General features: G+C 44.7%; 1 protein-coding gene across 5 annotated transcripts in view; it reads left to right on the top strand.

Annotated features, from left to right (window-relative positions):
* Positions 1-19,049, top strand: part of LOC119181497 (latrophilin Cirl) — a 721,750-nt gene extending 702,701 nt beyond the window's left edge. For all 5 annotated transcript variants that reach the window (XM_075875081.1, XM_075875080.1, XM_075875079.1 and 2 more), the window contains 11 exons: positions 5,279-5,462; positions 6,410-6,553; positions 7,426-7,664; positions 8,434-8,595; positions 9,859-9,962; positions 10,636-11,026; positions 11,540-11,643; positions 12,084-12,252; positions 14,299-14,427; positions 16,014-16,080; positions 16,741-19,049. In XM_075875081.1, the coding sequence (XP_075731196.1) occupies positions 5,279-5,462; positions 6,410-6,553; positions 7,426-7,664; positions 8,434-8,595; positions 9,859-9,962; positions 10,636-11,026; positions 11,540-11,643; positions 12,084-12,252; positions 14,299-14,427; positions 16,014-16,080; positions 16,741-17,711 (2,664 nt within the window). In that variant the 3' untranslated portion in view covers positions 17,712-19,049. The remainder of the gene's footprint in view (positions 1-5,278; positions 5,463-6,409; positions 6,554-7,425; positions 7,665-8,433; positions 8,596-9,858; positions 9,963-10,635; positions 11,027-11,539; positions 11,644-12,083; positions 12,253-14,298; positions 14,428-16,013; positions 16,081-16,740) is intronic.
* The last annotated feature ends 2,915 nt before the right edge of the window (positions 19,050-21,964 follow it).

Here is a 21,964-nt window from a genome sequence, read left to right as displayed (position 1 = left end):
AGTGGCGTGATTACCTGTCTTCTCCGTACGCGTCTCAATTGAACATACCCGTGTGTTTACGGGATACGGCTAACGACGCGGTGACGTAGATGGCTGTGGCAGAGTTGGTGGTGACACCCAGTGGTCGTGTTCTGCGATATAATGGGTTGAAAGCGTCTCTTTTTTGCTTGCCGATTTTCGGCCAGTTTGGGACCAGAGTGAAAACTCGTATGAGTCCTCGACAGTGTATTGTTCTTAATTTGAAACAAGATATTAGTTAATTGTATCGCTTCAGTGAGACGAATTCTACTTCTCGCGTGTGTCGCAGATTACAAGTAATGCTGCAGTATGGAAATTCCTAGTTCCCTATTTCTTGAAGGATTTGTTTCGCAGCTGTTACTCGTCCGTAATGCTGCTATGAACTTGCGATTGTTTTCTTTATTGCGATTTCCGTACCTCATTTAAAAGGGGTCTCATTATGCTATTGTTAAATTCCGCTAATGGCGAACGTCTCCACCATCATCCCGCTGCTAACAGCATTGGAGAGTCTTTCTTTCTTTCTTTCTTTCTTTCTTTCTTTCTTTCTTTCTTTCTTTCTTTCTTTCTTTCCAAGTCCGTTTCGAGGAGGACCGCGTAAGTATCAACTGGAGCGAGAGCCTACAGATGAAATACGGCAAATCCCCCGGCCGAAGCAAGTTTGGACATAATCCTCGCGTTAGGCGCCATCTACAAATCATCGCCCCAGTTTATATGTATTGCCCGATTCTCGTTACCCACTCCTTCGCCTTTTTTTGTGTTTTCCTTTTCTTTTTTTACGACGCACCTATACTGTGTCGGCGAAACAAGTGTTGCGTAAATACAGGCAGAAATACCGAGCGAAGAAACGCGCACGCACGCACGCGCGCACTACAGAGAAAGTCGCGATAACATTTCGCCACGGTCCAATGGTCCATATCCGGCCGATCCCTGGCAGTGATTAGGGGTCGCTGTGTACACTCGTCGCTAGAGGACGTGCCAATAGGTGGTAACGACGTTAAAGGACTGGCGGCCACCGCTGCGCTCTTGACAAATCCCTCTTTTCCAGGGGAAAACTGTGATGTACCGGGAGGAGACGGGTGGGGGAGTGGGGAACAGCATATTAGGGAGAGCTACCTCCCGTTTTTTTTTCTTCCTTTAATCTTGTCTACACGCTAAACTGGGCAAAGCTTCCGGGCTCATAAGGCGTCGAAGTCCTTATCGCCGTAAGCCCCCTCCGTTCAATAGCAGTGAACGCCGAACCTCGCAGGGTGCCGTCTGCTAACGGAAGTTTATCCCCGGCGTGCTCTGCTCGGACCGGCAATCGGCGCCATCTGTATCGGATCCCGCGGCGCCTTTTTTTTTTTTTTTTTTTTTTGGCGTAGAGGTGAGTAACGCGAGTCGCAGATGCTGCACGCGTGCGTGATCGGGAGTGTTGTGTTCATTTTTTCGGTGATCAGGCTTTAGTCTCGGAAAAAACAGAAAACAACGAGAAACATCCTCTCTCCCGCCGCTGCATCGGTCTGGCGCCTGCGAAATTCGTGCCCTCGGGCGTTATTGGGGATACTGCGCACGTTTCCTTTTGTTTTACTTTCCTTTTATTATTTTCCCGCTAAAGGCAGGGTGACCTCACGTGGACGGGGTGTCACCCTAGGCCGACGAGCATAATGCCGGAGTATTCGAACCTCCCTGCCTATTTTATTTAGTTTACTTTGTGTTGCCGGGTACGTGGGCGCACCTATACAGCTCACCTTTTTCAAGCTCCCGCTGCGGTTAGTTGCGTGCAGCGAGTTAGAAGCACGTCGAACCTGTCCCAGTAGGAAGCGCGACCGCGTTATGGCTCTGTTTGCGGTCAGTCGTACTTGACGCTACTGCGCACGTAACCAAGAGACTGCAGTGTTATTCTGTTCACCGAGCCGCTGTACGTACGTGGCATCTAATTGGCTATGGCGCTGGGCTGTTAAGCGCGAGCACGCAGGTTGGACTCCCGTACAATCGGGCTGCAATTCTGTGAAGAAGCGCCATCTACGAAAAATTAGGTGCCCGTCAATGAACTTCGGGTGGTCGAAATTGACCTGAAGCCCCCACTGTGGCGTGTATCGTAATCTCAACGTGGTATTTATGAGCAAAACTAGCGTAATTTTTTTTTTTTTAGTACAGAGAGCTAGCAGTTCACGATTGCCTGAATCAAGCTGGGCACCGCGCTGGCTAATATAGGAACATTTGTTAGGTAGCGGCGCGGCAGACTCGCAATCTAAAGGGTGTCAGAGGTCGTACACTCGACTTTCAATCGCCGATCATTATACTCGTCAAATTAGAGACAGTCCTTAAGTACGGCCTCTGCGTGTGCATTTCCATGCACCTGCTTCTTTCAAGTATAAGTTGAACAATAGTACTTGTGGAGAAGCGCTGCCATTTTTTTTATTCTTTAACGTTTGTAGCGGTTTATCGATAGGAGTGGCATTAGCGTTTTTCGTGAAGCCGATACCGTATAGCTCAACGATACCCAATTTGGTGTCGCATCTAGATTACGTTGTGCATACGCTTCTGGCGTCGGTCATACATGAGTACTTAAGTGTGACAACTCGGTATATACTCAAGACGTTGCGCCCAACTACACGCGATATTTCTATAAAGCGCTTACCAAATCAATGGTGCTAGTTTGCGCAGGTTCATGCTGAAATGCGCTTTGTGTAACATTTAATGGACTAAGTAGCGATGAAGAAAGGGCAAGTTGGCTTACGTGGCGCAACGTAAGCCATTTGAACGTAATCCCTGGTGCTACACGGCTTACCAATATAACTGTCTAGAAACGGTGGTGCTTACTTACGGGTTGCTACAGCATCGCTATAGTAACGCGCTGTCACGCTCATAGCTGGCAGGCGATCTTTAACGATTCGATTGCTTTGCCTACTGCGAAAGCCTTGGCAACGTAAGAATAGCCGACTCACGGAGATTACCTTGATAGGAAGCTTACATGCGTACCGTAATCTCAACCGAATCGCCGCGTGTACGTAGACGAATGCTCCCAATAACGACGGCGAAGCGTGGCTCGGTTTTCTAACAATGTCTGACGTCATGCAGTCGTTCCCCCCCCCCCCCCCCCATACGTCCGCGGCGGTTGTTGCCAACATTACGACGCGGTCAGGCATTTCCGTACGCACTTTGCGGGAGGGCGTGCCGGTGCCGCCACCACGCGTCGATGCGCCGGACCGTGCGTGCCTGCGAAAAGCTTTTTACGCACGATCCATTTACGAGGGCTGCAGCGGGGACGGCGACGCATAGGCGCGTTATACTGTATTCCCGCGCTAAAGCGGCAATATCTGGCGGCGGCAAGCGACACTGCTACAGCCAACGACACGGCCGGTCTCGTGCCGTGTGAGTCACGCGCCTGTAGTCCGCGCCGCTGGCCGTATAACGCCCCGGAGCTCTCTTTTCGTCCACGCTACACCGGTTCCAGCGTCGCGAGCCAGAGTCGCACCTATTAATCACGATGCGGTGCAGGGCGTCGGCACGAACCGATGGACGAGACGACCGGTGATTGGCTACGGCAGCGTCGGTCTGCGCCTCTCAAGCACACGGGATGGTCCTAGTTTTTCTTTGTTTTGCAGTCGTTGTAACCGCTGCCACCTTCGACGGGGTTTGCCGCGGCGCATTTTCGCTGAGTCATGGCCCCGATCGCGTCTTTATTGAGGGTATACACCCGCACCCTCCCCGAGTTCCAGCTGGTGTCCTCCATGATCCGTAGATGGATCTTCCCTGTCTCGCGAAACGGTGGGCGGAACGGGCGGCTTCTTTTTTTAGAGGCAGCTGGTTTCGAACCCCATGGTTCCCGTCCCTAAGCACGTAAGGTGATGCGCACTTTTGAATTGAGTTGCATGACTCCACCCTTACCTACCCTGGCTCGAACGAACGTCACCCATTACGTCTTTTTTTTTTTTTTCTAACTGTATCGTATACCTCGCAGCACGTAGCGCCTTATACTCAGTGTAACGTATACCCCCATTTACAGTTACGCAGTGGGGCTTGGCATATTGGAAAAAAAGAAAAAAGACTAACCGGTAATGTGAAGGCAGAGAGTTGGGGGTAAGAGGGGCAGGGGGGACTTGTGTATTGATCTAACATTTCTGTTGTCTGTTCTCACAATATCTTCTTTTATGGGATCATATTGCACTGGAAATTATGAAAAGTGCACTTTGAAAAATATCAATTTAGTAGTATGCATGTAAATCTTTCCTTTATTTGTTTTTAAGACACAATGTATATATAGCATTGTTATATATGTTATGAAACATAGGAAATATACAAATGAAAGACAACATAATCATTCTTCTTGAGAATAATTATGTTATTCTGGTGACGTTTCCTCACTTGTCGAGCACTTTTTATCTACTTCTAGGTCTTAAGAAGCCGTCGTGTTACGATGACTCTCAAGTTTCTGTAAATTACATGCAAGCTACGTTGGTGAAAAACTAAGCTTCCTGGAGAGAATGGTGCAGAAAAATCTTGTCAGTCTTATGTCTGCCTGTTTCTCTGATGGATGTCCCACATATGTTATGCAGCTGGCACTGCTCAATAATTAGGGATTTATTGGACTCCAGTGCATGGCTTTTGATGGTTGTTTGCTCTCGCAAAGGTGTACTGCTTGGCGTGACTAAGCCCATCGTGCCCCACTAACTTTCTTAAACAAGTTTGGCCTCAAGTTTGTTAAAATATTTTTATATGGCAACATATTGGGTGTCCATCTGTGTTTTTTGCTTTTCTTACCTCTTTTTTTTCCTCCTATCACACTCTCCTGTATCATATGTTACCCTTCTTTCGAAGGAGCGGGGAGGCATTGCACCACTTTAGGTTAAAGTTGTCAGCCTGTTCTCTTTCTATTTCCTTTGTATTTGTTCTTTTGGGTATTCAAATCAAATAATAGTTGTATAAATGAGTGCATATTTATCAAGACAAAGGGAACTTCGCTCAAGACGATGGAATGATCTCAATGTCACTGACTTGCATTACGTTTGTCATCAAAACGAAGTTGCATCTTATGCGAAAATAAGTTTGTTACATTCAAAAATTAGTTATAAAGGTTTATTTCTAACACTATCTATTGCAAGACTATTCAGTACTTCATTTGCTTCATTAAAACCAATATTTCATTATATCTGATTCCGTTATATTGAGCTCTTGGTGTAATAGCAATGGTTGCTTATTTATCATGACAAGCGGGACTCTCCTCACGTGGACGACATGATCTAAATGTCATTGACGTGCATCGTTTATGTCTGTCCAGGCCATCTCTGAAACGGCCAGCAACCTGCTGGAACTGAAGCAGAGGCCAGCGTGGCAGGACCTAAGCTCGGCTGACCAGAAGCAAGTGCTGACCATGCTCATGGCAGCCCTGGAGGAGAGTGCTCTGCTCCTGGCCGAGTCATTCTCGAGCGAGTCGTTCTTTCCCGTCGTCAAGTCCAACATACGTGAGTTGACATCTGTCTCTCTACCATACCCAGTTACCACCTGAAAAAATCTCAACGCCGCCCACGGCCATCACAGTCCCCCTTGCAGAGAATATTCACAAACACTCCAACCAACCGAGCTTACTCATTTTCGTGATTTTAGGTGCTACTCAGGTGTTTCAGGTAGTTGACTTTGTCATAAAGACGCACATTTGTGCGGTTTGTTTCAGCATGGAAAGTAGAACCCTGGTAAATTTCGTCGGGGACGCTCACATCTCTGCTCAGCCAAATGTGGTTTAGGTAGTAATGACAAACCTTCATTTCTCTAGTATATGTGTGCCATTTATATTAGCTAAGAAAAAGTACTTGGGCTTGAGTGAAAACAATCTAGCACGAGTTTCTTTCACAGGTGAAGAGCAAGCACAGTTCTGTGGACGAAGCTGACATTTTCTTCTTGAGTTATAAGCAAGCATAATGCAATCGAGCTGCTGCGAAAGAAACCTTGATTTATGTTGGCTCCTGCGTGTAAAAAAAATTGATTATCGAATCTGCGCCTTGGTGGCTGGCTGTGCAGGTAGTGTTTTAATGCACACGACATCCCTTGCAAGCTCGTGTCACCGTGGAGTTGAACTTGGCATAACTTCCAGTTCAAACTGTGGTCAGTGTAATTTTGATCGATTCTTTAGCTGCTGTGTTCTGCATACTTGTCCATTACGCCATGTCCATTACGCCAAATCACTGGGTTATCATGATGTAACAACTCCGCAACTGATCCAAAGTAAGGTTAGACAAGGTTCTTTAATAGTATTTTCTGAAGATGCTGAAGATTGATAACAAGTTCTTCATGTGGGAATTTGTCAGTTTACTTGCCAGCTGAAATTGAAATAATGAATTGGTTATAGACATAGTAGCTACATAGAGACTGTGCTATATATGCATGCGTCTTTCTTTTTTTTTTTTTTTTTCAGTTCTCTCGGTAAAGGTGATTGACTCTCGATGGACAATGAACATCCAGTTTCCATCGGTGAGCGAGACGCAGAGTTTGCAGTGGTCCGGTATGCAAGACTCTGTTCTACTACCAGTGGAGTCCATAGCCCAGTTCTCAAAGCATGGTAATAATTTTCTTCGCTATCACAATAGGTTTGATGCTAATGGTGATATTGAAATCTGAAAGGTGTGTTGTTTTCATTCACTTGTTTCTAATTGAGTTTACTCATAACAGCGATGGATGCGCATTTGAATTCTACAGCCAGTAAGGAATTTTTAGGTCAGACCTTACCTTTAAGCAGAAGGAAAAAAAGAAAAATGCGAAGCCACCACCATGTCGTCTAGCCAATTCACAATACTTCTATTACAATTTAAATACCCTCAAACCTCATTTTAACAGTTTCATCTCACATGAAAATAAGTTCGTTATATCCAAAAATATCTTATAAAGGTTTCTTTGTAACACTATAGCATCTATTGCTAGACTGGTTCATTTCCTGAGTTATAACCAATATTTATTTATATGCAGTTTCGTAATACCGACGTTTCAGTGTAGTAATTTTTTCATGAAGACTGATATTTATTGCGCCTGACACCTCTCAGCATTGCTATTGAAGGCTACCTCACTTCTCTACCAGTAGGCCAGAGCATCTCTTTTTGTTGCATTCATAATAGATTGGACACATAAATCCTTACTGCTGTCAAATATGGCTGCCTGAAAAACTCTGGAAGTGCAGACAAACAATGAAGCAGCTGCCAGGGCTCCTACAGCATCGTAAATGTGCAGACCAGATTGGGCCAAAGCAATCGATAGTACATATAACAAATTGCCACTGCTGCAGTGTTGGTTTTGCAGTCTATCTCAACATGGGTGTCACTTCTTTGTAAATCTGCTTTTTTCTGTTGTGAAGTTCATCAAACGTATTTGTCCGAAGCACTGTTTTTGTAGCTCCACACCACGAGTAAAAAAACAAAACAATGCCTCTGTCCCTTTCAGGTCTCGGCAAGGTCGTGTTCATTGCGTACAATGGTGTCGAGGATTTCTTGAGGCCGGAACCGATGGTCAGGCAAGGCGTGGACAGCTACGTCAGTGATGATGGATACAGTGAACAGACGAACATCGTCTTCAACCCTGGCACACACGTTGTCAATTCACGCGTAGTGGCTGCTTCGGTGGGTCGCCATCGGAACAGCCATCTTCCACAGCCCATCACTGTCACCCTCAAGCATCTGCAGGTAAGACGATCAGGCTGTATTAATTTGCCATAAAGTTGTTTTAAACAATGAGAAGAGCACTTCTAGGTGATTAGTTGTCCATTTTGTCCAATGTTCAACTACGTTTTATTAGCATGACAGTGGAATAAAATACTGTCAGTAAATTTGTAAAACGGTAGATTTTTTGTCTTGATAATATTTACACAAACACATTTCCGATTACCTATATTTAGATCGTAATCAAGGTGCACACATTGAAAGCCCATTCACATAAAAATCTCACTATTTTATATCAAACTGCATGTTTACACAGGTTCGGCGAATCTTGTACTATATTCAAAATATTGGTATGTTTTAGAGCAATAGCACGCCCATTTTCGCCTACTTTAATTGATGTCCCAAGAAATCAAGACATGCACTTTTACTTCAGAGTTCACACTGTGAACTTGGTGGTTTTATATTTTGGTTTGTATGTAAATTTATTGTCAATTCTATAAAAAAGAAAGATTGAGGGTGTAAATTTTGTAGAACTGTGCTCAAAACAGGCACTACAACTATGTTTTTTCGTACAAGTGTGACAAGTTTTGTTGAATTCCTCTCTCTGGCTAGCAGTCGAGCAAGAGGACCTATTTCCGGTACTTTTCAGTATCGTCGTAGCTGCGTTAAAGTTGCTGACAAAAAGTTCCAATGCAGAGATGTGATGCTTCCCAGGTGCTGCTCATCTGTTGTTTACCAGAGCACGTCTATTCTTCGTCAAAAGAAGTAACATTGCTGTGTTGTTCCTGTGCAGGAAACTAATGTCAGCAACCCTCAGTGCGTGTTCTGGAACTACGACATGCAGACGTGGTCCACCGAAGGCTGCTGGGTGCACTTCTACAATTCGACGCACACAACCTGCGCTTGCGATCATCTCACAAACTTTGCCGTCCTCATGGAAGTGCAACCAGTCCAGGTAAAGTAAGCTTATTAAGGGGGCCCTGCAACACTTTTTAAGCGTGGTCAGAAAACTCTGTCGATCTGTAGTCGTGGCTCCCGAGGACACGCGAGCGAATATTATAGCGCAACTCGCGGCCTCTAATTTGCAATAAGTTCGCAAGCTCTGATAAAAAGCCGCCTTCTCATCTCTCGTGAAGGGACGTAGGATATCCAAAATGATTGCGTAAAAGCTGTTGTATGAGCCATTGGCTTATTTGTGTATGGCACGCTCGTTCGAAAAAAAAAAAAAGTGCTGTAGGTCACGAAACGCACGTGACTTTTTTTTTTTTTTTTTTGTCCCCCTGCCATCCCTCCCTGCTTAGTTACCAGTGTTTTCATCGGGACGAGGAAAGAGAGAATGCCATTGCAGTGTTATACAAATCTTTTTAACTCTGCTCTTTCTGGATGAGTTCTAAAAACTTTTGCGTCGGTGAATTAGATAGGTAATAGCTCTTTTAGCGAGTACACTTCAAAGCTACTTGAAAAAGTGTTGCAGGGCCCCTTTGAACAAAACTTGCAGAACTCGCGGGTTTCGGTGGAGGCATTCTATGCGAATAAAGCCGGCATTGCTCAAATACAGTTCTCAAAGGCGTGCTGGTCACATATGTATTTGTATGCGCGTCTTTTCGGCAATTGATACGTTCTCAATCATTGCCTTATTGGCAATCGGCCATCTTTGCTATGGCAATTTGTTGCCAAGTGATTTCATAGAGATCACTTGGCATCTCATGCTGCCGCAACTTATTGTTGCCAGGATATGCATGTATGCCTGTCGTTGCTGATTGTAGCTACTGAACTGTTTTGCTACTAAGCGCTTGGATAGGGAAGGTCCGATTCTAGTCTTGGAGGAAGGAAACAATTGGGAGGGTGAATTGTGCAATCTAATAGACAGACAGAAATGAAAGTGTAAATATAAAGGTTCATTTTCTTTGCTAGACACGATAATAATGAAAACTAGCACACAATAAGATCAAGGAAAGTATAAGGTACATCGGTAGAAGCAATTTTAATGTAAATGTGAAGAAACTAAAGTGGACAAAGAAGATAACTTGCCACCGGCAGGATTCGAACCTTCGCCCTTCGAATAATGCGTTCAATAGCACATGCCTGGCAACCCTTCCTTGCCTCCATTTTCGTAATAGGTGAAGTGCTGCTTGCTTCTGTTCATGACAGGGTAGTGATGATTGAGTGACAGCTAGCAAAGTGATCTAACACTGTACTGTGGATTCTCCTCCTGCAGGCATACAGTACAAATCCCAGGACGCTTAAGGTGATCACAACTGTTGGATGTGTCCTGGCAAGCCTTTTTCTTCTAGTGACCATCATACTACTTCACATACTAAGGTATGTAGTGCAGATTCAAAAGTGCATACAAATGACTTCATAATGGAAACATGATAGTTTGATATTCAGCCACAGTAACTTGCAGGTGGCTATTGTACAAGTGCCTGCAGAACAGGCCACCCGTTTTACATACCAAACTATTTTTGCGAGAAATTTCCATTATTGCTGATTTTTCTTGAGTACTTATTCGAATCTGTGCAATGACGAAACAAGACACATTCAAATCAATATTTTTTGTTAAAGAACAGAGAGAAACACAACTAAGGATAAGAGAAAACTGGCTCTTATAGAGCTTGTGCACAATTTCACTTATGGTAGTGCAGTGCTAAATGTCACGACATTTCAGTATCACCTATTCATGAAAAGAACTAGAAACACTGACCCTCTCAGAACATCATTCAAGAACTTGGGACCTATTAGCATGGACAGTTTGAACTATTCGACGTTGGCTTGTGAAACGAACTTGTGAAAAGTTCGTTTGTTATTGGTTATGTGAGATGCAAAAAGAACTATCAGAAGCTTCTTTGTCTCCTTTCAGACCATTCTCGAGTATGTATACATGAAAAGGAAAAATAAAACCCACATTTCGCTACCAGTGGCTTAGGAGTGCTTTACCGATTTTCCTTTGTTACCTACAGTGCTGCCTTTCTTTTTTTTTCCCCTTTTCCCACAGCTTCAAGAAGAACGATCGGCTCTGGATTCACAGAAACCTCGCCCTGTGCCTGCTCATCTCTGAATTTGTCTTCATCGGCGGCATCAGCCAGACTCACCTGCCGGTCCTGTGCGGGGTCGTGGCTGGCCTCCTACACTATTTCCTGCTGGTCGCCTTCGCCTGGATGTTCCTCGAGGGGTTCCAGATCTACACAGTCCTCATGGAGCCCATGGACGGCCACCGGTCGCGCCTGTGGTGGTTCTGCAGCCTGGCATACATTGCACCCGCTGTCATAGTCTCCATCGCGGCTATCATCGATCCCTACAGCTTTGGCACCTCCAGCTACTGCTGGCTGGAGTCGCAAAACTACTTCATCTTCAGCTTCGTCGGGCCCTGCGTGGGTGTTGTCTTTGTAAGTGCTTGTGTTTACAATATTCTAGAATCGAAGTGCTCCCGAGAAAAGAACGCACTTCGGTGTCTGAGCCCCGAAAGAATACCCTAATTTCGTTTTTTTTTTCCTTCAAGTTGTGTACCTTACATTGATCAAGGTCTATGCAATCAGCTTCTTTTTGAACCTCGATGCGGCCTTTAGAAATACCGTGCAATCTCTTTATGCATTGAAAGTGCATGGGTGCTAGATACCTTTAAAGTTCTGACGTCTTGAACCTTAGCAATGAATCAATATGGTCTCTGTTTTTTAATACTGGGAATTTTAGCTGAATGACGCCTCATGCAAGCTCGTAAAAGTTGTGGTATTCATTTTCAAAGGAACGTCGTCCGAGGTAGCTTACAGATGTACTACAAGAACTGGAGGCAATGTAGTGTCATGAGTTATCAACAGCTAACATCTGACTGGCAATTTCTGCAAATGTTGAGAAAAAGTAACTTAGCAATATTTGCAAGCAATCTTGTTATTTTCTCTCAGGGCTGCGTCATCTTCCTGTGCATCTCTGCCTGTGTCCTGTGTCACCAAGGGAGCACCACGACTGCTGTCAAGTGCAAGGAAGAAGCCAAGCTTCGCAGAGTTCGGTATGTTTTAGTCTTGTAGTACTATCAATCAATCAATCAACCAATGAACCAGCGAATAAGTTTCTGCTAAACAAACAAATGGAATCTATATGCAAAGCCACTTGTAAATGATCACATAAAACTGGGATGCTCTGGAGGTCACACATTGTGAAATGTCATGATGGATGCATGGAAACATACAGTACATCATGCCTCCTCTAATGTATGTAGTCGGATAAACACCATCCTCATCAATTTACTTTAGTGAATCATAATTGTAAAGAATATGGATATTGTAAATTATATGTGCAAGGATTTGCAGTAATGTGCTTGCAAAGCATCTGTTTCACGGCCAACTGTATTGTCAGCTACCTCCTCACAACCTAAACAGCTCTTCATATGTGACCACAAACACTTTTCGAAAAGATTAACTTATTTTTTATTGCCTTGTTACCTTCCAGAAGCGACATATGGTGGGCTGTCTTTCTGGTGACAATCATGTCTCTTGCCTGGGGCTCCGGTATCCTGTATGTTGTCAAGTACACAGCCATGTTTGCCTACTTGTTCTGCATCTTCAACAGCCTACAGGGCGCCTACGTTCTCTTCTTCTGCTGCTGGAAGAACGAAGTGGTAAGCAATGAAATCGACAACCCAGCCAGTTGGCTTGCATTCGTCGTCGATTTTATGCAGCATTGAGAAAAGCCGTGGACACTGTTGAGGGATGAACGGCACATGCCCTGTCCTGGCTTCTGAACTTGTGCATGCCTAAGATTGAAAGATCCTAGGCACTCTTGCAACTAAATTTCCGATACAACGCATGTCTTCCTTATCACGCGCATGCTGCATCCACAACAGAGTTGAAGGATGAATGGGACGCCGGATGTTCTGGAGGCATGACATGCGCATGATCAGGACCAAAGCCCTTTCTGGACTAAAGTTGTGAGACTATGCATCTCCTTCTCATTCTATTCATGCACATGTCCTGCCTCCAGGACAATGTTTAAAGATGAATGGGACACATAATGTACTGATTGCAGGGCATGCATTCGAACGGGATGAACAGCACCTGTGCTTTCTCACTGTTGAGAGACTCATGTCTTTTTCATTCCCTGTCGTCGTTAATGCCGCGTCAACTAAACGATGAAGTGGCACTACGTGTGCTCACATGCGAAGAGCGTATTTTGAGACGTGGGGCATCTGCCACACTGAGGTTTGAAAGAGGCATCACTCCTTCCAAATTGAAACACTAATGAAGATAGAAAAATCTCGCACTAGCAGATTAATTACCATGCAGACAGCTACCACTTTAGCTAGTCTTCCTCAAATAGAAGCTGGCTCCTGGTCGATACGATCTTCCAATTCACATACTCATTATTGAAAATCTTAACGATGCCCTATTTGCCCCGCCGCGGTGTTCTAGTAACTAACGTACTCGGCTGCTGACCCGTAGGTCGCGGGATCGAATTTTGGCTGCATTTCCGATGTAGGCGGAAATGTTGTAAGCCCGTGTGCTCTTATTTGAGCGCACGTTAAAAAAGCCCAGGTAGTTAAAATTTCCGGAGCCCTCCACTGCGGCGTCTCTTATGATCATATGGTGGTTTTGGGATGTTCAACCCTACATAACAATCAATCAACGATGCCCTATTTGTGCCTGTGAAGCAAGGAATGCATCTTGGGGTCGACTGATAAACTATTTGTAGTCAAGTTTGATGCATTTATTGAGAGCATTAAAGAAAAGCGGCGTTTCAAAGTACAAGTATTAATGAAATTTCTGCTAAATAGACAGGGCTCCTATACTGATGTATCAAGTTGCAGTCTTTGAGCAAATCCTACCAAATTAGCAATACTTTTGCAATGTTTTTTTTTAACTCTCTCTGGGAAAGTTAAGAAAAATACCACCCAATATTTTTTACGCCTTCCGTAGTCAAGCATGAAGACAATTCTAGGCTGTTCCGGCCTCGTTTTATTCGAAGGAAAAAAGGCACTAAATGCCCACGTACTACGCTTTACATGCACGTAAAATAATAACCAGATTTCCTTCATAGTCTGCAGTGCAGCTGCAGCTTGTCAAAGGGGTATTGACTCTGCAATTTTCAGTTGTTGCTTTTTGGCCTCGAATGAAAGGTCAAGCACTCCATGGCATAGAACATGTACGGCTGGGTGCGAATGGCCCCTGAAAAAGTAATTATTGTTTTTAAGCTAGTTTCAGTTTCTACTGTACCAGCAACTTGCAACACGCTATGAGCTTTTCATCATGCGCTCGTAATAGATAGCTTGATGCTTCCACAGCTGCTCCATTCATCACTCGGTCAGTGACTCACAGGTGGCCATTTTGAATGTTCTGATGCCTGACATCATTGCAAGCGGCTGAGCCACGCTAGTGCATGAAGTCACTAGAATTGACACTGATGCCTGACGCCACACTAGTGTTTATTTCAGTAGGTGCACCATAGCCATTAATATCATTGTAAAATTTCTTATCAGTATTTACTGAAGGTCGCACTTGTTCGAAACCGCCTCTGTATGCAGGAGGTTTGTATTGGCATAGTTGACTCTCCTTCCAAAATTCACGTCAGTACCCCTTTAAACCCTGTAGATCTATTTCACCCCAAAATGTGTGGCACTGCAATGGTGGCACGAGTCACGTACTGACCCTGCAACACCTCCTCATGGCAGGTGCAAGAAGAAGTGCAGCGGGTCTTGAAAAATGTTCCCTGGCTTCCCGAGTGCCTGCGACGTTCTTCCGGGAACGACGACAGCCCCCCGCCGCACGTGCTGTCCAACGGCACTGCAGCTCAGCTCAGTGTGGGTACCCCCCCCATACTACCCCCCTCTGTATCCTCTATTGCGCCAGGTATAGCACCGGCACTTTTGCACCACTTTATGCACTTTTTTTTTTAACGTTTTGTTCGCCCGCCCTACCCCCCGCTCCTCGGTAGCTTATGCCTCTCCAGTAGAGTAAGCCCCCACCCTCTTTTTGCCTGCATATGTATGAAGCAGATCGTTTTTTTTTGGTTGGTGGTGATATGCGGTATGCTGTGGCTTTCTGTGCGTTTTGCTTGTAAACATAGCGTTTACCTTTACCCTTGAAGTGAATGAAGACGGGATCGTGAAGGCACCCAGGCAAGACATGGTTGAAGTGTGGTGTAGCCAATCCAGTTCGAAAAAGGAATACACTTAGAATCAACCACTTTCCTAAACATAGCTCGCATGAAGATATTGCAAGTCCACATTTCTGTTTCTGCGGAGGTGCACAATTTTGTGCAGCTTAGGCAGACAGCACAGATAGTTTTGAAACATAGATTGCACAGACTAGATTGTTTTTAGAAAGTGTTTTGAGATCTTCTAGATCGGCAGCACATAAAACACCCACTGGGCTAAGTTGTTTATGAGAAATGAGGAATGAACAGAACTCGGAAAGATATTTGCTTTGGTATCTAAGTGGCAGAAACTGTAATATTGTCGCATCGTAAAAATCAGTCAGTCAGGTCAGTAAGACCACTGGGTTACCGTACAGACGTTGCAACATACTTTGGAAACTTATCAAAGCTTATCTGTACGTTCATGTTCATGGTAGCGTCATATTCGGAGTAAAATACATTTTGGCTGGCACCGTAGTTTATTGACCTTCACCGATATTGTAGTAAAAGGCACAGAATGAACTACCTTGGCAAGCCTCCAAATGAAGATTTACTTGAATTCATTCGTTTTAATATTGCCACTACACTTACCATCTACCCAGCAACTTAGCCTTTTTGCAGTGTTTAATTTCTTCACTGGAAAGTATTGCGAAATTACCTAATATCTTTAGCGACGTTAGTCATCTTATTCTAGTCATACGTACTAGAAATATACACTGTCTGGACATTCTGTGTATTTTTGGTTACGAAAACACTTTGGTTTATTCAGAGCTGTTGTGGCTTTTCTGTTTTTTCTTTGACCTAGAGTAGAACAATTAACACTTTCCATTCTGTAAACTAAAGCCTTAAGAGGGCAGGTGAAAATGCTTCACTTCCTCAGTCTCTTTTCTCTCTCGTTTCTTTTTGCAATGGGTTTTTCTTCATGGTATGCCAGTTCACTTCTTTAATCTCAAATCTATTGAAGCTGTGCTCAAGGCACAGGTAGCCACAGCAATAAACCTGCATACCGTTACCTTCCTTAAATTCGTGCGATCACATAGTTTCTATGTTCTTCTGGTGCTGGTGCATTGAAAGGGCTCGTTAGCATGCACTTTTTAGAAAATAGCTTTAACTAACACAGTACAAACGTGTCAAGACTACTCTGTATGTGGTAATAATACTCTTATTACTAACCCATGAGTTCTGCATGCTTAATGTTACCCTTATGCATACCCTGGCTGCTTTGACATTGTTTTCAAACTTGTATTTCAGGTTGTCCAGCAGTCTTGGAACTCACAGGACAAAAATTCTACAGTTACCCCAAAGTTCACCATACCAGGTGAGATACGTCTGGAAGATTGCTTGTATTAGCTGCTAGGTCATCATACAGACAATAAGTTTACGGGAAAATGTCATGGCTCACACATATTTTTTGTCATCCGCAATTCGAAACTAAAATGAGCACAAGTATGCAATAAAATTCCTTTTTTGCGTATTGGTTTACTTGTATAGAAACAAAAACAAAAGGGTTAATGTTGTTAGTTGATTTGATTCATAATTTATAGCAAAGTAACATGTAAGCGTTGCAAATTCTACACCTTGACCATATTTTTGCTCCAACCATGCCAACATGCTTACCCACACCTGACTTCACTCAGATATGCAAACATCTTTGTGTATTTATTGGTGTGCAGAGAACAAAATGTGGATATATTACTTGAAACGGTTAGTATGCTTCACAAAATCACTAAGTTACAAAAAAAGGCGCAAAGAGAAAGTATGCTTTTATTGTATACCTCAAGCTGATCGGTTTTTACAGCATATGAGCAATGTCATTATGAACAGATTATCTTGCAAAATATTGCATAACTGTAAACGTAAAACGTTGTGGCATTGATAAAAATAAATGCAAAGAGCAAGGTCTGCTGGAGCATAGTCAGTCTTCGAGCTAATTTAGCTCCTAACATGCTCATGAAGAGATGCGTTTTTTATGTTGCAGGTCACCAATCTATGGACAGAGTCAGCAACAACTGCAGCCTGGCAATCGCTTCTCCCGATGCTAGCAGCCACATACTGGAGCAAGGGCAGAACATCAATGCCCTCAGCCAAGTGTCTGGTGGCACCCTGCACCGAAGCTCACCAAGCAACAACATAAGTGGCATCAACAGCCCCGATCAGCAGCCCTCGCACCCCAACAAGCTCCAGCGTACACCAAGCCATCTGAAGAGCGGCCAAGCGGCCCAGAACGGACCCCATCACCGAACTTGGGCTCACAGCCGGAGGCCAGGACACTACTCGGATTCTTCGAGTGTCTACAGTGCGTTTGCGGACCACATCTATGAGTCCATCGACGGTGATGCCTCCTCGGTCGATCGACTGTCTGATGTCCCTCCGCCGCCCGCGCCTCCCCAGTCTGAAGCCTTCTACGGAGACATGTCCGACATGAGCCAGCACTCTTCGTCCAGCTACGGCTATGACCAGCGACCGCTACTCGTCGCGCCACTGCCGGGAAAGTACCAGGCTACACCCCTGGCGCACGTCATGCAGGGCTTCGCCAGGGACTATGCCTCATCTTCGCCAGAAACGCCGCGCTATGGCACGGACCAGCAGCGGCATTATGGCTCTAGCCGTCGCAAGCATGACATCGTTGGCTTCAACGGGCCTCCCTACTCGCCAAAGATGCTGTACGAGGTTGCCCTGGCTCAGAGGCTTGAGGACGCCCCAACAAACTTCTCCTCGGACTCGGGCATGGTTGCCGATAGCGAGGACTGCTGGGGCACATCGCCGACTCTTCCGGACTTGTTGCATGGCCCCGTTGAGAGCAACCCTGTGGTGATGGCAGTGTTGGACGGTGAGAAAGTGGTGAGCAGGATTCGTCCAGACGCAGTGATGACGGGACCTTCGGATCCGAGATTGCAGCAGCAACAGCCACAGCATCCGCAGCGATACAACCTCAGCACGTACTGCTAACCGAAGTGGTGTGTGTGTGATATGCATGTGCAGATAGGCAGTGCGAATTTTTTTTTTTTTTTTTGCCGAGTTTGAAATTCTTGTCGCATAGGACTTTTAAGAAGCAATCGTGTACTTAATGGAGGGGGCTGGCACTTGTGAGGGACAAACTGTGTGTGTTCCCCAGTCCATGTACCCGTCCACAAGTCGACTCTTCAGTGTCTCGAGAGAAGACGGGGAGAGACCGGTTCTGTGAATCCTAGGCATCTAGTCGTCGAATACAAGAGTGAAGGGAGGAGTGCTAGTCGCTGGCGAGAGCAGAATTGGTGCAGCCATTCTTGCTCGCCGCCCGTGATCGGAGCTAGGGCACGGATGTCTCTCGACTACTTTAGTTCAAAGAAGAAAATGACGAGAGACTGAGTGGTGCTTTTTGCTATGAAGCCAGGTCAAATCGACGGCTTTGTACATTTATTTTAATTATTTGCTGTAAGTACAATGTAAATCTAGGCTTTTTTCACGTATTTAAACGTCCTTGTTTTGTGTTGTGTACTTTTTTTTATTCCTCTAGGAAAACATTGCAAGTGAACCCAGGCCAAGGCTCTTTTTTTTTGCTGTTGTTGATGTTCTGTAAATAAGGCGTGTGAGAGCTATTTTCGCAGTTTCATAAGTCACCCGCTTCTACAAGAAAAGCGTCACCAAATCACTGACAGTGTTGTACATAGTGTAACGGCTGAAGCATTGGTCGCACACTCTATTTTCTTGCTGCCACTTTTTGCGCATGCATGTCTGGCTTGCAACGCGTGACCTGCCCAACTTAACTATTGCCGGTGTCATATGAGATGCATTTCTGGAAGCACAAAGGCCAAGTGAAATAAAGGGAAAACAGATTGCTTGGCTGAAGCAGCATTCACATCATCTTTGATCATCAAAGTGTGCTGTCACCTATTGCATCTTGAATAGTGCTCCCATTGAAACATTCCTGTAACCCCCTTAAATTTGAAGTACACTAGCTATCTACAGCAGCTTTTGTCTCGGAATATCAATTCAACATATTTTCGGTATGAGCCTGCACAGATGTTTGCTGCTGTTCTGTGATCCCAATCATTGCCTAAGTTATTTGGAGAAAAAAACATTTTGTGTCTCTGCATTAAGGAGAGGTATTTCTCGAATGATCCAAGACTGCCAGAAGCTGTTGTCAATTTAAGACAGAAGTTTTTGTGTTGACCTCGTGTCTCAAACTGATAGAGGACACACTGTTGGCAGTACGAGAGGCTAAGTGAAGTCGAAAGGTCTGTTGCCTTTCTAGCACTTGTTGTACAGAAGTGTGCCAAATAAAAATAATGTTTAAAATCTTGCAAACTTGTGTGCAAGTGTTCACTTGATTGGGCTGAACAGGTTGTACTTGGGACATTAGTTACCTACTAGTAGTAGGAAGCAAATCAATCTTGTTGGCCTGTTGGGAAATTTCAAGAAATTGGAAGATTGAAATTTTGCAAAGACCCTACCCTTTAGAAAAGAGAGAGAGATAAAGATGCAAGGAAAGGCAGGGAGGTTAACCAGACACGCATCCCGTTTGCTACCCTGCACTGGGAAGGGATGAAGGGGAGAAAAGAGGTTGCAGAGAAATAAGAAAGGTACACACAATCACGAGCACAGTCCGGGGGAGCACACACAGTCTACAGGCGGTCGCTCAGGTTTGTTGTCTTCAAGTAATGTACGAGTGCTTTAGTCGCTTTCTGCGCAGTTGAGGCAGACGCCCAAGGTCCCAGAATCTTCTGCACAGAAAATGGTCTAGAGTTCAGTTGGTTCAAAACCATCCGGAGCTGTGTGTCGTAGCAAGTGCTGCTGCACAGGACGTCTTTGATGGGCTCTTCAGTTCCGCAGGAGTCTCATGTAGAGGTGTCTGCCATACCGATGCGAAAGGAGTACACATTTGTGAATGCAACACCCAACCAAAGGCGGCATAAAAGTGTGGCATCGGAGCGGGAAAGTTGTGATGGTATATCTTGAGCAAAGGATCCAGTTTATATAAGTGACACCTTTGGAAGTAGGTACACGACCAGAATGTGCACGTAAGATCTCTAGCAAGCAAGTGAAGTTGTCTTGCCGCATCAGTCCTTGATAAAGAAATCGGGACCACACGTGTTCCTTCATGGACTGAGCGGGCTGCATCATGGGCTAATTGATTTCCAGTAATACAGGTATGTCGAGGCAGTCATTGATATATAATATCGTGTCCTCGTGCTAGCGATTCATGGTGGCAATGTCTTATTTCTTGTAGCGATTATTCACGATTCCTCTTACACATGGCAAATTGCAAACTCTGAAGTGCTGCCTTGCAATCACAGAATATGACACATCTTCCTGGACGCTCTTGAACGAGATATTGTAAAGCGGCTCTTATAGCAGCAAGCTCTGATGCCGTAGACGTAGTGGTATGCGACAACTTAAATTTGATTATCATTGCTGCAGCCGGAATTACAGCGGCACCTGATGAGCTGCTGGACGAGACCGATCCATCAGTGTATATCTGCGTTCGGTTCAAGTACTACTCTTTAGAAAATGAAAAATGATCAAATTTTGTCAACACTAGGATATTCAAAAAAACAACCCACAAAAACGAAGTTTTCCGACGACTAAATACTTCCCCCTAAAATCAAGGAGGCAAAAAAATGCCAGGCCTGCGTGGAAGGCGCAGCACAGTCACAGCAAAAGCTAGAAAAGCTGCCTCTCGGAGCCCTTCAAAACACTCCTTGGGTAACTACTACAAGCACACTTGCTTCATACCCACTAGTGCATTGATAATAAATTTTTTTGGGTAGTAGGCCGGCATTTGCTGTGCTACTGTTAATCATTCTTCTGAGAAGCGTGGTATCCACTGAACATTTGCGAAGAATTTTGTGCCAATGGTTCATGTAGTGGCTGACCACGATAAGTAATTAAACAAAAGATTGGGCTTATCAAGGCTGATAAGACCATCCCCACTTTCCATTTGTTTTCCGCTTGCCGTAGTGACGCCACCTATAGCCACCAAAGGCCATAGCCATCATAGTGATAGTACTTACCATTAAGGCTAGGTGGTGCTACTTGCCGCCTGATCCAGAGGTTTCAGTGGGCGCTTCCATCGATCCGACCTGCCACTTCGGATGGATGGATGGATGGATGGATGGATATGGCTGTACCCTTTAGATCGGGCGGTGGCTAGCGCCACCAAGCCGTAATACTTAATGAAAAAAAACTATTTTTTTTCCTTAAAAAGTGAGTTTGAGGATTCGTATTTTGCAGTGAAGAGTTCAATTTTCACTCGTGTCTTGACTTTAGCCACCAATCACATAACCTCCTTCTAGTTAAGTCTACCCGCTTAAAGTCTATTTTGCCCTCCCGGTCCCTAAACCCCAGTGCTTTGAAAAACTCTGCGCCATCATCCTGAACTATAGGGTGAAGCCCTTTACACAACATTATCAAGTGTTCGGCAGTTTCTTCTTCCTCTCCACACGCACTGCATAATGTGTCTACCCCTTCGTATTTGGCCCGATATGTCTTGGTTCGCAGTACTCCCGTCCTGGCCTCAAACAGTAAAGAACTACCCCGAGTATTATCACAGATCCTTTCCTTGGCAATTTCCTGCTTAAAAGTTCGATAGATCTCTAGTGCGGACTTCTTAATCATGCCCATTCTCCACATGTCAGTCTCCGTTTCCTTCACTTTCTTCTTAACCGATAGTTCTTTTTGGTTTGGCCACCTGCTGTTTTCTAAGTATTTACCAGTCAACTTCCTGGTTCGCTTCCTCCATTTTGTATCGACATTCTTCATGTACAAGTAGCTGAAAACCTTCCTAGCCCAACGCTCCTCCCCCATTTCTCTCAATCACTTCTCAAATTTTATCTTGCTGCTAGCTTCCCTGCCCTCAAATGATGTCCATCCCATATCACCTTGTACTCCCTGATTTGGTGTATTCCCGTGAGCTCCTAAAGCAAGCCTACCTATTCCACGTTGCTTAATTTCTAATCTTGCTTGAACTTCTGATCTCATGCACAAGACCGCATTGCCGAACGTCAGCCCAGGAACCATGACCCCTTTCCATATTCCTCTCACAACATCATACCTAATGTAATTCCACAGTGCCCTATTTTTCATCAGTGCTGCATTCCTGTTACCTTTAGTCGTCACGTATATTTCGTGTTCCCTCAGGTACTCGGTCCCATTGCTTATCCATACGCCCAGATATTTGTATTTATCTGTTATCTCTAGCATGACCTCCTGTATTCTAAGCT

The sequence above is a fragment of the Rhipicephalus microplus genome, chromosome 10 (assembly GCF_043290135.1).
Source record: "Rhipicephalus microplus isolate Deutch F79 chromosome 10, USDA_Rmic, whole genome shotgun sequence".
In the NCBI taxonomy this organism is placed as follows: domain Eukaryota; kingdom Metazoa; phylum Arthropoda; class Arachnida; order Ixodida; family Ixodidae; genus Rhipicephalus; species Rhipicephalus microplus.
Note: the sequence above shows the minus strand (reverse complement) of the source record. Positions and strands in the feature narration are given on the sequence as shown.